Genomic DNA, 14,954 nt, shown 5'->3' with positions numbered 1-14,954 from the left:
TTCGTAAAGGAATAAACAAAAACAAAAGTTTGATTGTACGTACTTAAAGTTACGATAAACAGTCATCGGTTTCTCAGAATACACTTGTTCCATCGCACTTTCACTCCATTGTTTACGCAGCACCGCTGACCCACGAAGAATAAACGCACAACACAGCAATAGTTTGCCTTTCGATTTCAAACTTTGAATGCACTTGGAGCCAAGTATTATAGCTTCTTGTGTTTAAAACGAGACTTTGGGGAGAGATCGTAGACTAACAAACGTGATTTATAGCTCGTTTTTGCGCAAGAGGTGATCCAATAGTTTGAGGTTATAATGGCTTCGGGAGAATCCTCGCGTAAACGTATCGTATCGTGTGTAGCTGACTCTCATATTGCGTCTCGGTCCCAATGCCGGACAGCCACGCGAAAGGCCCCGTGTGTATGACGACGATTCAAGATTCCTCCGCGGCGCGTGCGTTGCTCTTTTCCAAGTTTGGGTGGGGGGACGACCGGTTTCAGCTCGACCGTCTCAAGACGTTTCTCTTCGAGCTACGGGATTGGTCGAGACAGCGTAACTCTTTCAGTACTGTATCCACCTAACAATGGAACCCTTCGGATTCTCTAATTGTTTTTTTTCTTTTGTTTTTTTTTTTTCGAATGCACAAAGCAGGTAATAGTAGATTTTTCCCCCTTAAAACTCCTTTATTTTTAGACGAGGAAAATTGAAACGTTCCTACGTAATGGGCAAACGTGCAGTAAGAATTACGTTTGCCTCAAGGATAGGGTCAAATTAGAGGTGGCATTAAAACTATTGAGATAAGTGTAAATAGGTTGCATGTCCTGCACGCGAGATGTTTATACTACGCTCAGAGCTTGGCTATAACTAACTGTTTGTTCAATTTAACTTTAAACTACCGGCATCTCTCCCAAAGGTTAAAAACTTTGTTGCTGTACGACAGGATTATTCCTCAAGGATACTTACGGGGTAATGATAACAAAACGAATGTTGAGCCCTCTGAAATTTAGGAGGCTCCGCTGACAAGTAATATATATATATATATATATACTATAAGTTTGTTAAGGAACAAAATATTTTTTCAACTTGTATAATAAAATCACGACGAGAGTCGACGATCGCTGCAGCTTTCTAAATAACTTCCGCCAGATGTCAGTTAAATTATAGGAAACGTTAATTGCGCGCGACTATAAGAATTCCAAGGAGAAACGTTCTTTAACACGATTTTAGATGTAACTTATGGAATCGACCTGGAGCAGCGTTGGAATCATTTGGTTTAAGCTCTAACAAGTAACAATACGGTTCGTTTCGCGCATCTTAAGATTTTAATAGTTTTACGAAAGAATCCCCAGTAACTTCTAATCCGATTGAAAATTCGTATTTTAGGTCGAGTTAAAGTTGAGCTCGAGCAGAAACTCGTCTCGTACCCATGTTCTGCGATTTCGTCTGGTTTCCTGCCGGATTAAATTAGTCTCGGACAAAGCAGATCATGCACACACTATTGCGAAGAATCCAATAATTCACTAACGCCAACTACGTCTGTCTTCCAAAGAAAAACAAGTGTTGGCAACTGATAAATTCTATCAATAAAAAGTACAGTCTTAATTTACTAATCCATCGAACGTTATTTTTGCAAGATAATATGATAATCTGATTTTACAGAAAGTTCCCGAGGCTTTGCGTTACATGCGTTGGGAAACAAGGCAATCGATTAAGATAAGTAAACAAGCAGATTTTATCCTATCGGTTAAGGGTTTACCTTGCTGCTAAAATAGAAAATGTAACTGAAATGCAAGTAAATATGCAAAAAGATTACACACAGCTTTCCTATTTTATTCTTGTAAGATCATATATAGGGGAGAGCGAAGAACTTTGAATATGCTGCAATCGAGAAGATAAGTAATTCAATGAATATACAACAACAAAAAATGTATGCAATTATTATTGATTTCTTAAATGATATACACCAGTTAGTCTATACTGTAAAACAATAAATAAACTTGAGCAGTACGTGAGCACAAACATAAATTATTATAAAAATTACAAACCCTTGCTGTTTGTAATTTCGCGACAGATGCGAGTAAAATACGAGCAACGTACAAGAATGAACATTTATTAGTAGAAGAATCACGAATTTAGCCTCTAAATGAGCTCTCGTTGCTGCTACAGTTTTCGTGCACGCACGAGCTGCAACTATAGCGAATAATCCAATCTTCAATTGGAGGGTTTATCTGCTGCTTTACTTAAATTAGTTTTTTCCTCCTTACATTATCTACTGCCTTCTCTAAATTTTCCAATTTTATATATTTTGCTTCTGACTTATGTTCGTAATTTCGTGGCACACACGACAAATGTTCCATGGAGTAAATGCAAACATTAATTAACCTTCTCAAGACGTTAGTTATTAGCCCACACAGCAAAGTTATACAATATTTCATATCACTGTTCGTGTTATAAAATCAAAGCGAAAAATATAAATATTTCCAATTGTTATTTAGTTTGTAGAAACCCTAAGTTTGTATTGTTTGTAATGCAATAATTATGGAAAGTAAGACACAATTACATAAAGTCATTAAAAAATAGTGATATCATAAAAGTATATTTATTTAGAAGGATTCACACGTGATCTCACTTGTAACGTTTGTCCGGTATTGTGCGAGTGCTGTCATTGAAATAAGTGCGACAGGAGGTATAACCTCCATGTCCTACCTAAACGGCTGCACTCGCTCGAGTAATTACCGTACGATCGTCATTCCCCCCACTCCCCTCCATATTATTTAGTAATTATTATACCGAGAGACATCGGCATGGTGTAACCAGAACTATAGTCTTGATTATAAGATAGAAAATATTGTACATATTAGGAAAGTTTCTACTATAGTTCACACTATACTATATACATTTAGTACGGCTAACAATTAAATTGTTATATCGGCTAGGAACTATATTGAAAGTTGTTATCATATTTAGCCAGTTTAACAAAGCACTTATGTAGTTATATACGTTGTTGGTATCCCAAAATGTAGACAAATATTGTTGATTCTTAGAAGATAATATTACACTGAAAATTATTGTAAGCATAATTAGCATATGCTAAGAAAATTTTCCATTATCGCATAGTCAGTGTTACATATTCGTCACGATATTACTTGTGTATAGAAATAATTACTTTCTTTTGGTAATTGAAAGTACCGTTGTAGGCATTGCTGATGGGGATAGAGGCGAGTATCGAGGTTCGGTGTGATCGAACAGTGATAGATTAGATACGGAGCAGGGCAGAATTCTCTATATAATTAATTAACAGATTCGACTGTAAATCGAAAGTAAGTTTTCATCAGGCTTTCCTACAAGAGTCAAAGGGAACTAATTTATCTGACATGTACACTTGCAAATACCGAATGATAAGACGAAATCTTGATTTAATCTGTCCTATAAATTTACAAACTCATTGTAAAATGTGCTTGAATTTGAAAGAGAGAAGAGTCGCGTGCATAAATTATTAGCAGTCATGAAATGCAATCTATATTTATACAACAATTAAACATTTTCAAAGTACCTTTATAAAAGTTAAAAATAATTGCTAGTTGTATGTGGAATACGAAAATAATTCTGTTTCATTTGCTTTTTAAAGAAATATAACACTTTGGGCTTCACACACACACACACACACACAAAGGATTATATTAATATTATTATTATTTAAGTATTCCAGAGAGTAAAAGGAACTCTCTACCGTGTCCGTAAACATACTCGTTCCAAAAATAATTTTCGTTATAAAGGAGGTGGCACGAATAAGCTGCAAATGTTTTGTGATGAAAATTTATATACGTACGCGCGGACTGCAAAGTTTTATTTTCTTCAAATTATGAAAACCATATTAGTGAAAATTCCATTGGATTCGTTAAACATTAACGATATAGATTCAACTAGACCTTCGTGGTAGCTTTTGCCATGCGCTACACACATTAGCAAACTGAACTATGCTTATAATAATTACAGGTAAATAGTTACCGTTACTATAAACAATTATAGTTGAGGGGAAAATGAAGAATATTTTTATAGTTGTAGGATCCATGCAGGTCTTTCTCTCAGTGTTTAATCTAGTTGTAGCGTCACACAGGGATCAGGAATTAAGGCGATAATGAGAAAATTAGATGAAACTAGGAGAGAGGATGACTTTGGGCATTATCACCGTTGAGTAATCAGAGGCGAAATGAGAGACGCGTGGGAGGAAAGTAATTATGACTAGAGAATGAATAGATTTTACCTGAGATCGCCTTTTGGCCTTTGACCCTTCTTCCTATGCTCGGTGATACCAATGGACTTGGACTCCTCCTGGATGGAACTGGGTCGATGAAGAGACCATAGCTGCTGCCAGCGTTAACACCCTGACTCGAGCTTATCACACCGACGCCTCCTCCTGTCATTCCACGCTCTGCCATACTGTCAATCGAGCTGCTCCTACGTAAGCAGGAACTCGTACTGCTACAATTGCGCCTGCCAAATAATATTCAATATCAGACCCATTCATTTGTCTTAAAAGTCAATCGATTATTCCTTCGCTCGTTTCATCATCTACATTTTCCTTTTTTTTTACATGTATTTAAATTTTTGATATCACTGTACTCTCCTCATACCATTGCGAGTACACAATTTTCAATTCCATTTGAGCATCATCGGCAAGCGGATTGATTCGTACCCAGCTCTACCCAACCGATTCAAAGTGTCCCGTCAATTTTTCAATATGCTTTAATAATATAATGATATATATGTATATATATATATATATTTTCGAACATGCATGCTTTCCGCCAGTTTTAATCAAATTGGTAATTCGGCCTGCGAATCAAGCGAGTACAGCATGATATATTATTATTCGTGAAATTTTCCTCTCCTCCGCTTTTTTTATTTTACATATACAAAAATGATAATACGAAAGTTCCCTATGGTTTCTTTCACAATCTGGCCACACGCGCAAGCGGTTGAATACTAAATGATAAATAATATGGTTTTCCTTTACCACGTCGGCACAAGCAGCCAGCCATGCAGCCACTTTCAGTGGATTTCATCATTTCGCTTCAGTGCTTTTCTTTTTGAATAAAAATTTCAATTTCATCCGGGACGTAAACCTACGATTTAACAAATGAACATTTTATGTTGCATATATAGCTTTTCACTCCTAATTTAAGCTTCTCCTTAAAAGCCAACTTATGAGAGTTAATGACATAAGAGTCGGAGAGGAGAATTTTCTCACAAATCTAATATATATTGAGGTATGAGTTCATTATGAAGTTTCTATATTAGGGACAGATCGATAGTGGAGTAAAAGGGCTTTGATCTTACACGTTCGTACACCAGCTTGTTCGATTAGTTACTTGGAAGACTTGGCTGATTGACGCGTGAGTTTATGGCTTTTCGCTACAAATATATACACATAGTCGGCTTTCAGTGAGAAAATATTTTTCCTGGCAAGAAAATCAACCTTTTCATTAAGGATTACGAATAAAATTGGATGAAATTAAAAATATATATACTAATGTTATTATTATCGGAGATAACATTCGTTGGTTTTATTTCGCGTTTAATAATAATTTCGTCATTTAAACTCGTCTTTTACACCTCTATAGAGAAGTTGCAGCTCGACTCGCTCTTGTGAGGCCATTCTTTATCTTATTATGAGAGAAGAGGAGGGAGCACGCTTGATTATGATTAGTCATAACAGGAAATGTAAATATAGTACTACAAAATGTACTCAACTCGCTCGGTAGTTTTTACTGTCTGAAAACATTTTTCCAGTACGGAAAGCTATTCACCTGTCAGGAGTATTTGTAGTAAGCTCTTTGTGCAAGCCTTATCCATCTTTGAATTTGTCATATTTCCGATATTCCTTATCTGCCCATGCAATAATATACATATAGTTTCTTTTATAAAATATTTCCTCTTTGTCAGATTAAGAGCTTCTCGTAATACCTATATATGCAATGACTTCGCTTCGTCCTGTGATTTCGACGAAATAATAAATGCCTGTCAAAATTAATGGAGTTGGAGTTGAGCTGGAGCTAGGTCTCTCGTGGAAAGACACGCTAATTGTGTCTGAGGTTGTTATTGGAGAAATTTATGGAAGAGATGGAAAAGAAGGAGAGTTTGATGAGCGCTCGTACATTACTTGCCGCGATGTTTCATTGTCCGGGAGATAAGGTTCGCGTTAAGAGGGTGATGGTCAAGGAAAAGTCAACCTTGCACGAGTATTATCTACGCTGGCGCAGAGTCGAGCCAGTAATAAAATACTGCCTAGGTCAGCCACGCTTAACACGATAGCGCAATTCCTCTTTCCATATTCGTCCAACATTCTCGCAAGAAATGAAGCCTTCGCCATTTATTTTCCCTCCCGAAAAATTTCACCCTCTCAGAAAAAATAATACGCGCGTATCTCTCGCAGTACGTTTCCTATACCTTATTCGATATAATAAAGATTCCAATGATATTCGTTAATCATGTACATTATCTCTAGGGCTTGTGTTGTTTTTTTATGATCAAGCGACTAGATCGGACCACACGCGTGTACAGGGGACCATTTTAATGCCCCGACCCAATATAATTGGGTAATTTTTATCTTAGCAAAGAATGTTTGGTAAACAAAGTTCTATGACCTCCAGTGAGGAAAACAATTTTTTTTCTTGTTCTGACCTTGGTAGATTCATTGAAGATTCTATCAGGGACAACCATGCAGAGTTATTTCTTTTAAATGAAATACTCTATACATATATTCTTATGGAGTTGATCTCGAGAGCTTTCCAAAATACCAATTCATTCGTTCTTTTATTCTTTTAATCACCATGCAGATATATATTTTCTTACGAAATTTTAAGTATATATTTTCACTTTAATAAGTTTACTAATTACTTTCAGTAATAATGTTTAATAAAATTTAAATTTACTATTTTGAAATTTACATTCCATTGTAAGTTTACAATTAAATTTTTTACACTGTATGTATATATACAATTTCACATTGAAATATCGAGTGAACGATAAAATAGTGTTTTTGGGAAGCTCTTGAGATCAGCTACAAGAATAGGTATAATATATAGAGTGCTCCATTCACAGAAAAGTCAAGTTAGCGTTGTGGTAATCCTTCGAATGAGCTTCCAAGGTCAAACCAACAGCACAATCTTTCATCCCCCTCCGAGTCATAAAACATTTGTTTGGAACATTTTTCTCTAAATTCAAAAGTAAGAAAGTAGTTGTATACGGGACATTAAAATGACTCAGCCTGTATTATACGACAGAAAGAGGCAGCATATAAAGAGTGTAGTTTTTGCGCCGCCATTAGGCATGGGAATAAAATCTAGTGAAACGTACACGAATGAGTCCTCCAGTTAGTTTTCCCTTTTTTATCCATTCAGAAAATTCAATTTACTCTTTGTCAAGGACACGAGAGTAAAATGCTTCACCAGCCACATTTGTCCTTCTTCTTCTTCTTCTTCTGAAAATTGGCCAGTCAGTTTCGTTTTGCTCCTAGACGCTTTTAGCAGGGCGGTGCTTTCTTTGATGTAGATCAGAGATGTCACTTGCTTTTTGTTCCTTCCATTTCGCAGCCACAGCATATTGCATAGTAAAGTTCTTTTCTCAGATTTACAAGTGATTTTTAAGTATTCCACAAGATCCTGAATACTCTTGTGTTTTCTTTTTTCATTTTCCGTCTTGGCTTTTCTCTCCCTCTCTGCAGATCTCCATTGTTTATCAAATATCCTCGTCTGTGTTTCTTCGTATCAACAATTGCAGAATTTTCTTTGCCTTTGGAAGGTAAACCTCGTTAAGCTGTACGTTCATTTATTCTATTTTCAAAAAGACAATAAAAACTGGTAAACTTGGAGTAGATTGAGTTTTCATACTGCGGAGTGTAAAGTAATCGAAGCGGAAAAGCTTCGGGCAAACTGCGAGTAGTTTCTCTTTTTCCCTAGGAGTAACGATCGATGAATGGACGGACATTTGATGAGAGCTGTCGGTAATAATATAATAAAGCTTGGTGACTCCATCGAAGCTGTAAGATTACACATATGAGGATAATAAAGAAAGATAAAATTCTGATTTTCGTTATTTCTCACTTATGAAATCATCATGGGTCGGTGGATTATTAACCTCTCGAGTATATGTAAGAAGCGAATGGATAATTTGCTATACTATAGGAAACATTCTATATTTATCTTGACTAGAGTATTTTACTGGTGTGGAACTATCCGATGAGGAAGAAGTTTAAAATAGGTCATTCGTATGCAGGGAGCCAGCTACGACTGATTGCTCAGCTTTTTCTCCGTATAAAATTTACGAAATTATAAATTCTTCAGTATTCTACTGTGAACTTTTGCACTCTCGTAAGGAACAATGTTTTATTCATTCGTGGTAATTGTATGTATAATGTTAGAGGAAAATATTAATAGGAGGGAAAATAGATTCTGAAAGTACATCGTTCATGTAGGATACAGGGATGAAAGAATACAAGTGGAAAGAAGAGGGGGTGGGGGTGGGGGTTGTGGAGAGGCAGAGCGAGGAAGAATATTTTTTAAAGTGTTTTGTCGAGTGCACAGGGTAAACAGGCGATTCTCTTAGGAATAAAGTCGAGCTATAGCTAAATCATATTAAATTAGCGTTTGATAAAAAAAAAATTCCTTCTCCCTCCTCTAGCTTCTATATATACTATATTTCCCTGGATGTAATCATTTCTGAATGCTCGTCTGGCTCCTTATCTCGTTTCATAAACAAAGCAAGGATAAATCTTCCTTCGTTATATTAGGGACATTTCAAACAAACTTGGGTATTTAGATTGATTTCTTATCATTTTATGGGTCATTAAGCACGAATGAAACATATCTAACATCGAAGCGTCTACACTTTTCTTAAGCAAGAAGTAGTCAGTGGTAAAAGTCTGTGTGGGATCATCCATAGCTCAGTTTCCCTTTTGATGGGGCATTTCAGGAGTATCGATAAAAGGGTTTGAAAAAAAACTGTCCCTCTCCTTCTCACTCACTCATTCACTTTTTCTTCCAATCTTATACTCTTTCCTTAAACTCGATTTACGTCGATCGAAGAAAACTCGGATCTTGATGTTTTCTTTGCTAAAACGCATAAAAAGCTCGAGCTCTAGCTGTAACAAAAAAATCTAGCAATTTTTCCTAGCAATTAATTGACTGCGTCATAGTGTAAAAAAAGGTTGTGGGTGCATGAACAAAAGGGGATAATGAAAATATTGTAAAAATGCTGACAGCTTTGCACGATTTATCATTGTTGCAGGAGTAGCGTTTGTCAGCTCGCAGTTTAAAATGTTTTGCCAGGAAATTGAACCGATGGTCAGGATTTCCAATATGGGCTTCTCCATCCATTATTGTCCCAGGACAAAAACAGCCTTAAGTGGGGTACACTCCAAACAGATTTGCGTTCCAAACTTTTTCCTGACCCCCACTGTTTGTCTCGTTACCTCAACTCTACGACTAGCAACTGATATGCAGAGAGCTGTTAGTTCCTCGTCCATTTGCAAATTGAACCTTCCTATATACTCAGTACCTACTATATCCAGTTTCACGCTAATAACCCACATACATCTTACTAAATCAATATAGTACCTACACTGCTCCATTCGTGCAGTATGCTCTGATTAATGCTCCTATGGAATAATTCCCTTATTCTTATTCCATACTTCATTTTTCTCGACATCAACTTCCCACTTGTTTAACGTTTTTATACACTGTAAATTTGACATGTAGAAAATTAGCGAGCGAATAATCGATTGGATTGGAGAAAATTAAAATATTTTTATGTATATATATATATATAACGAGTGATACATTTGGAGGCAAATGAAGGGATTTCGCAAAAATTGGGAGAGAAGTTGGAAATTGAGAATGTCCGAGGGACTACGCGTATGGTGGTAAATTGGGTAGTGTGGGCTGCTGCATGGATGTGGGGTTGAGATAGAGGTCGAATAGGACGACATACCTGTCCCAGGAGAGCCGCCGTGGAATTTCATCGTTCGGTGTAGAGCTCGGTCTCTGGTTCCAAAGCCTGGTCAGCATGGTCAGCGGTTGAGAACCACCGATGCTGGAGGTGCTCAACCTGCCGCTCCTCGTCGAGTGATCCTTGGACGATTCTCGACCAGCTGGACCTGTGTCCGATACGCGTCGCTCTGTTTCAACAAGAAACGCATATCAAACACTCTTGCCAGAATCACTACATCTATTGTATAGCTTAATTTGGAGCTCTATATCCTTACACGAAATTACCAATCTGCGCATAACAAAACGCGAAGATAAACAACGCTACTCATTACGTTATTCTACCTTACATCCATATGGAAATGCGGGCTAAGATAAGGACACCCCATATTTATCCATTATCTAGTCAATCCGAAACTTTAATGAAATTTCCTCCTCCTCCCCCTCTTCCTCCTCCTCCTCCTCCTCATTCCGTAAAATATTGCACGCTTCGTGGAAAGTTATTCAATTTTCCTAGAATTAACTCGAGTCATTAACGTGTTTATTTTTTGTGTCTTGGCTCACATTCCCATAAGACATTGTTCAGCTTCAAGTGGGGTCTCTCATGCTCGATAGCGATTTTTGAAAAATCAAACTGCACGATGAAATGCATAAGAAATTACTCTCAGAATAGAAAGTGACACATTAAATTGGCATCCTCTTAAAAACGAGTGCTCCCGAGGTTAATCCGCGCGAGTGCAATAATTCATATCTGAAGAGTCTACGTAGTGTAACTTGGATCTTTACTATATTATTATATATCAATTCAATATATATGTAGGTTTGTGTGCACAGATTAACCGCAGAAACAAACTTTTAAAATGGAAGAAATAATGTCGAGAAATATTGATATATAAATTATTAAATACATAATAATAAATGTAATGTAATCCTTTGATATATCACCTATCGTTTCGTCCGTAAAGTATATTCTTGGCGTATGAGGTTTGGCAAAATGGGAAGCGGTACTTCCGCGCTTCGCGGAAATCGTGCCATCGCCATAAGGTGGAAAGACCGATATACCACCAGTCGCAGCCGCTGAAATTTTAATAAAAGCCAGCCATGCTCAACAACTTTTCTCAATGAACATTTGTCTATAGCTCCTTAAAACGGTGTTGCACTCTTATATAACAAAACCCCTCTTCGCATGCAACGAGCCTTAACTTTTCTCACTACGACTCCATTAATATATAATTAGATATATACTCTGAACACTGAGAACAATCTTTCAACCAATTAATCATTTTTCATTATAACTCTCAACAAAATTCGTCAATGCAATGAATTTTGTTCACTATTATAACGAAAAATTGGTCGAAATATTTTTCTCAGTGCAAATTTATAGTTAATACTTTATCAAAATCTATCTACACATTATTACAAAAAATTACTCAAATTACTTATATACACATAAGTAGAACGATATAAAACTTTGGAGAATGATAGTTAGTCGTGGTGAAAAGAGTGAACTCTGAGAATGAAGATAAGAAGTCAACTATATTTATATGTATAATAAATTTACGTTAGAGAGAGAGAGAGAGAGAGAAAGAGTGATAAAAATAGAAAAAGGTAGGAAGGACTTTAGTGAATATCAAAGGCATTCACGTGAAATTGATCAAGATTCAGTATATAACAAAAGCAGGTGAGGCAAGTTGATATGGTCCTGTCAGCTAAGAGTTTTGCTAGAAAGTTTAAGGGAAGGGAGGGAGGAGGAGGAGGAGTTTGTGGAATTTACAAGGATAATTACCGTTGCAGCGGGCGTTGATTTGGGCTTGGAGAATACTCAAACCCGGCCCGACCATGGCGGGCAATGTGTTGGAGCGCAAAAGAGGCGCCGGTTTTCCCCCGGCCCCTCGCGCTGGTCTTGATTCGCTCTGATTGCATTCTACGACCGTTGCTGGTACACTGAAACATAAAATATTCCAACATTGAAAAATCATTTTAACCAATTTTATGCGTAACGGATAAATTCACTCTTGAACCTCGGCGGCAATTTTATCGAGTTTCTAGAAATAACTGGCAATTTTGGTCAATTCATCGTTTCATACAAGCTAGGAAAGAAGCTACGTCTCTCAATCTGATTTATTATATTATCCAAGGGGTAATGTAGGAGTAATTTTAACGGACGCACGTGCTACTATAGAAGCAAGCTTTCAAAAGTCTCGGAGAAATATACTTGAAAAAAGTTTGTCGAAAGTTTTCGAAAAAATTGCAAAAATGAGGGATTGATCGATGATGGTACTTTTGAAAGTTTCCTTCCGTAAAACCGATGAAAGTGTCGAGTTAAATAGGGAAATTTGTTTCCCTTTTGTCATTTATCAGCCTTCGCGATGACCGATTGATATTTAAGGACTAACAAGACAAATTTCGATTGTGAATTTTTCATCAACTTTTCTCGGAGCTGTCACCACTCAAAAATGTATACGTGTAGTCTGTCGAAGAAATCGTTGCGGTAACCGGAGCTGGTGTATATTTTATTTCGGTCGGGGTACACATAAGGGAGAGTTCACTTTTATATGCTTCACCTTTTAGAGCAATGACCTTAAGAATTCTTAGGCGAGCGTGAAGCCAGTCCATTGTCACGTGACCCATTCAATGGGGGATTCACTGTGTAGGAAATTTCTTCCTCAACTACTTCCTGTCGAGTATACTCTGTCCTCTCAAGATGCCACGATAAAAATGGAGCAATAGTATCGTTCGATATCCCCTCCTCCCTAACTTAACTCCCACTATACGCTTTCTCCATCGTCGATTAAATTTAACTGCTCGCCTCCGATACAATTTCATTCAACGTTTTCCCTATATAAGCCAAACCAATAATCCTTATCCATTTTCATTTGTTCCCTATACCTCTATACATTTCATTGCATTTTTTTGCAGACCCTGAGCCAAGGATTTCAGCAATTTTTTGAAAAGTTTTGCGGGTAGAAGGAAATCTCTTGGTGAAAATATGCTGTGAGAAGTGGAGAAACGCGACGATATTCTTCGAGTCGCTTGCATATTGACATGGACTTCTTTTGCGCGATGAACTTTGCAAATGATATGTTTTCGCAAGGCTTCGCACAGTCAAAACGATTTTCGAGTAAAGAGAAATCCTGATAAATCCAAGATTTTCTCGAAGAATCTAATCCCGGTTAGTATCGTTGCAGCCAATTTAAAAATCCCATTTATTCGTAATGAAAGCTCTTTATACATTAAAGCTGCATTTCCCACTCTAGATTCGAGTGTGGTGGAAGAGATTGAGTGAAAATAACGATAATGCTAATGACGGTGGTAAAGGTGACGAAGAGAACAAGTCTGGTCCACGTACAGCCTCGAATCCTCTTAAATTTGGAAAATGCGTCTAGGAGAAGGTTAAGTCGTCTTTGCCACAGAGTTGCTGCCTACGAAAGAGTCCAGTTTTATAGAACGTACGATCGTCTAGGGGGCTGTGACCTCGGGTAAAAGTTCTTTCGGATTAAAACAGCTCCCTGGCTGGCGATTGGCCTTGGTACCTGAAAATCGTACCTGTCTTGGGGCCAGTTGCTTGCACTGTACTTTAAACAGGTATGTCCTGAGATTTTCAAAAACCACTGATTCTTGTCAGATTGTCACTGGTAAGTCGATTCAATTTCAGTCCCATTGACAAATTCCCACGAAACGAGCATGCGATAAGGCAGATGGTTATTTCGAAAGAGCTTTGCCTTTTTTATCCAAGACGGATTAGAGGCACAACAGACGAGAAACTGGTAACATTTGAGAGAAGATATAATATAGTGAAAAAGTTTAGCAGGTCGTTGGGAAAGGTGGAAGGGGCTTCAGATGAGATTTTAAAAGAGCGAGAGTCAAATAAAGTTGAGCGATCGGCGTGTTATAGTCGCCTGGCAACAGAGTGGGGAAGTTAGGGGAGGGCTGAAATCTCGCATATCTTTTGTGAAATCTTCCGGGAAAGTACAAGGAAGTGCACTTTGTCGCATTGAATGCGTAATCTTCGCGGTCACTTGAGAGTTTTTACGGCGTCCATGCTATCTCTTTACAGATGGTCTGAATTATTCAGCAACCATGCACCAATGACGAATATCATCAAGGTTGCCCCGAAGGCGTTTGAAACGTCGATTTCCTGCAAAATCTTACCATGCTTCTATCCCTTGCCTCATTTACATCTTTATTTTGCAGATATATAGAAAGGGACCCTTCTGTCTTTCAATAGTCTATATACTAGATCTGTATATGTGGGTATTATGCTGCGAATCGTTTGCAAATTTGCATAATCCCAATCGACCCTCGATAAGCTAATGCCTTCTTTATACAACGCTTATACGATGATTTTTCGAGAAACATGTACGGTAATCTTCCAGATGATCTCTGCAGAATAACAATCGATTTTCGGTAAATACTATAGAGCTCGCTTTCTTCTCGGTAATTTAAAATGTCGTTTCTTCGAAATTAATCATTCGTTCCAAAAGAAGTAACGTTTGATAATAGTATATGTACAGAGTAGAGAGGAAAATTAGAGAAATTTACGGTAGTAGATAAATTAGCATAATAACGTAGGTGGAGCGGTAGGGAAGCGAGGATTAAAGGAATGAATATTCCGTGGATGAGACTGTATCGTGTCGTGGTATCTAATTAAAAGATTCCAAACGGTGGGTGCATGGCTTTCATTAAATAGCAAATTTCATGCGGGCCACGCCACAAATTCACAAGTTCTTCCTGCCATTGGACAATGATTAAATTAGCGAATTGCTTCTACGAGTGTCTAAACATTGGGTGCGACCAATGCAGCTTTTGTCAAACATGAAGTGTTATTATATAGAAATATCAATCGTTGGTTGTGACACTGCTTTTCTTATAACAATAAAAAATAAAACTGCATGCAGGAAACCGACGTAATGCAGGGTTTTATAGTCGAGATTGCTGGGATGCGTGGTGTGTATAACGAGGATCGAT

The 14,954-nt window shown here is 37.4% G+C and overlaps 1 protein-coding gene across 1 annotated transcript in view; it reads right to left on the bottom strand.

The window, feature by feature from the left end:
• wake (wide awake) overlaps positions 1 to 14,954 on the bottom strand; it is a 99,585-nt gene that overhangs the window by 31,388 nt on the left and 53,243 nt on the right. The window contains exons 3-6 of the mRNA XM_066738812.1: positions 11,773 to 11,930; positions 10,932 to 11,063; positions 9,991 to 10,177; positions 4,265 to 4,494 (exon numbers count right to left, since the gene is read on the bottom strand). Of these exons, the coding sequence (XP_066594909.1) occupies positions 4,265 to 4,494; positions 9,991 to 10,177; positions 10,932 to 11,063; positions 11,773 to 11,930 (707 nt within the window). The remainder of the gene's footprint in view (positions 1 to 4,264; positions 4,495 to 9,990; positions 10,178 to 10,931; positions 11,064 to 11,772; positions 11,931 to 14,954) is intronic.

This window comes from Prorops nasuta, unplaced genomic scaffold (genome assembly GCF_024137725.1).
Source record: "Prorops nasuta isolate Cenicafe-Biocafe unplaced genomic scaffold, Cenicafe_Pnas_1.2 PNAS00019, whole genome shotgun sequence".
NCBI lineage: Eukaryota > Metazoa > Arthropoda > Insecta > Hymenoptera > Bethylidae > Prorops > Prorops nasuta.
The sequence above is the reverse complement of the archived record's forward strand: the minus strand, read 5'-3'. Positions and strand labels throughout refer to the sequence as shown.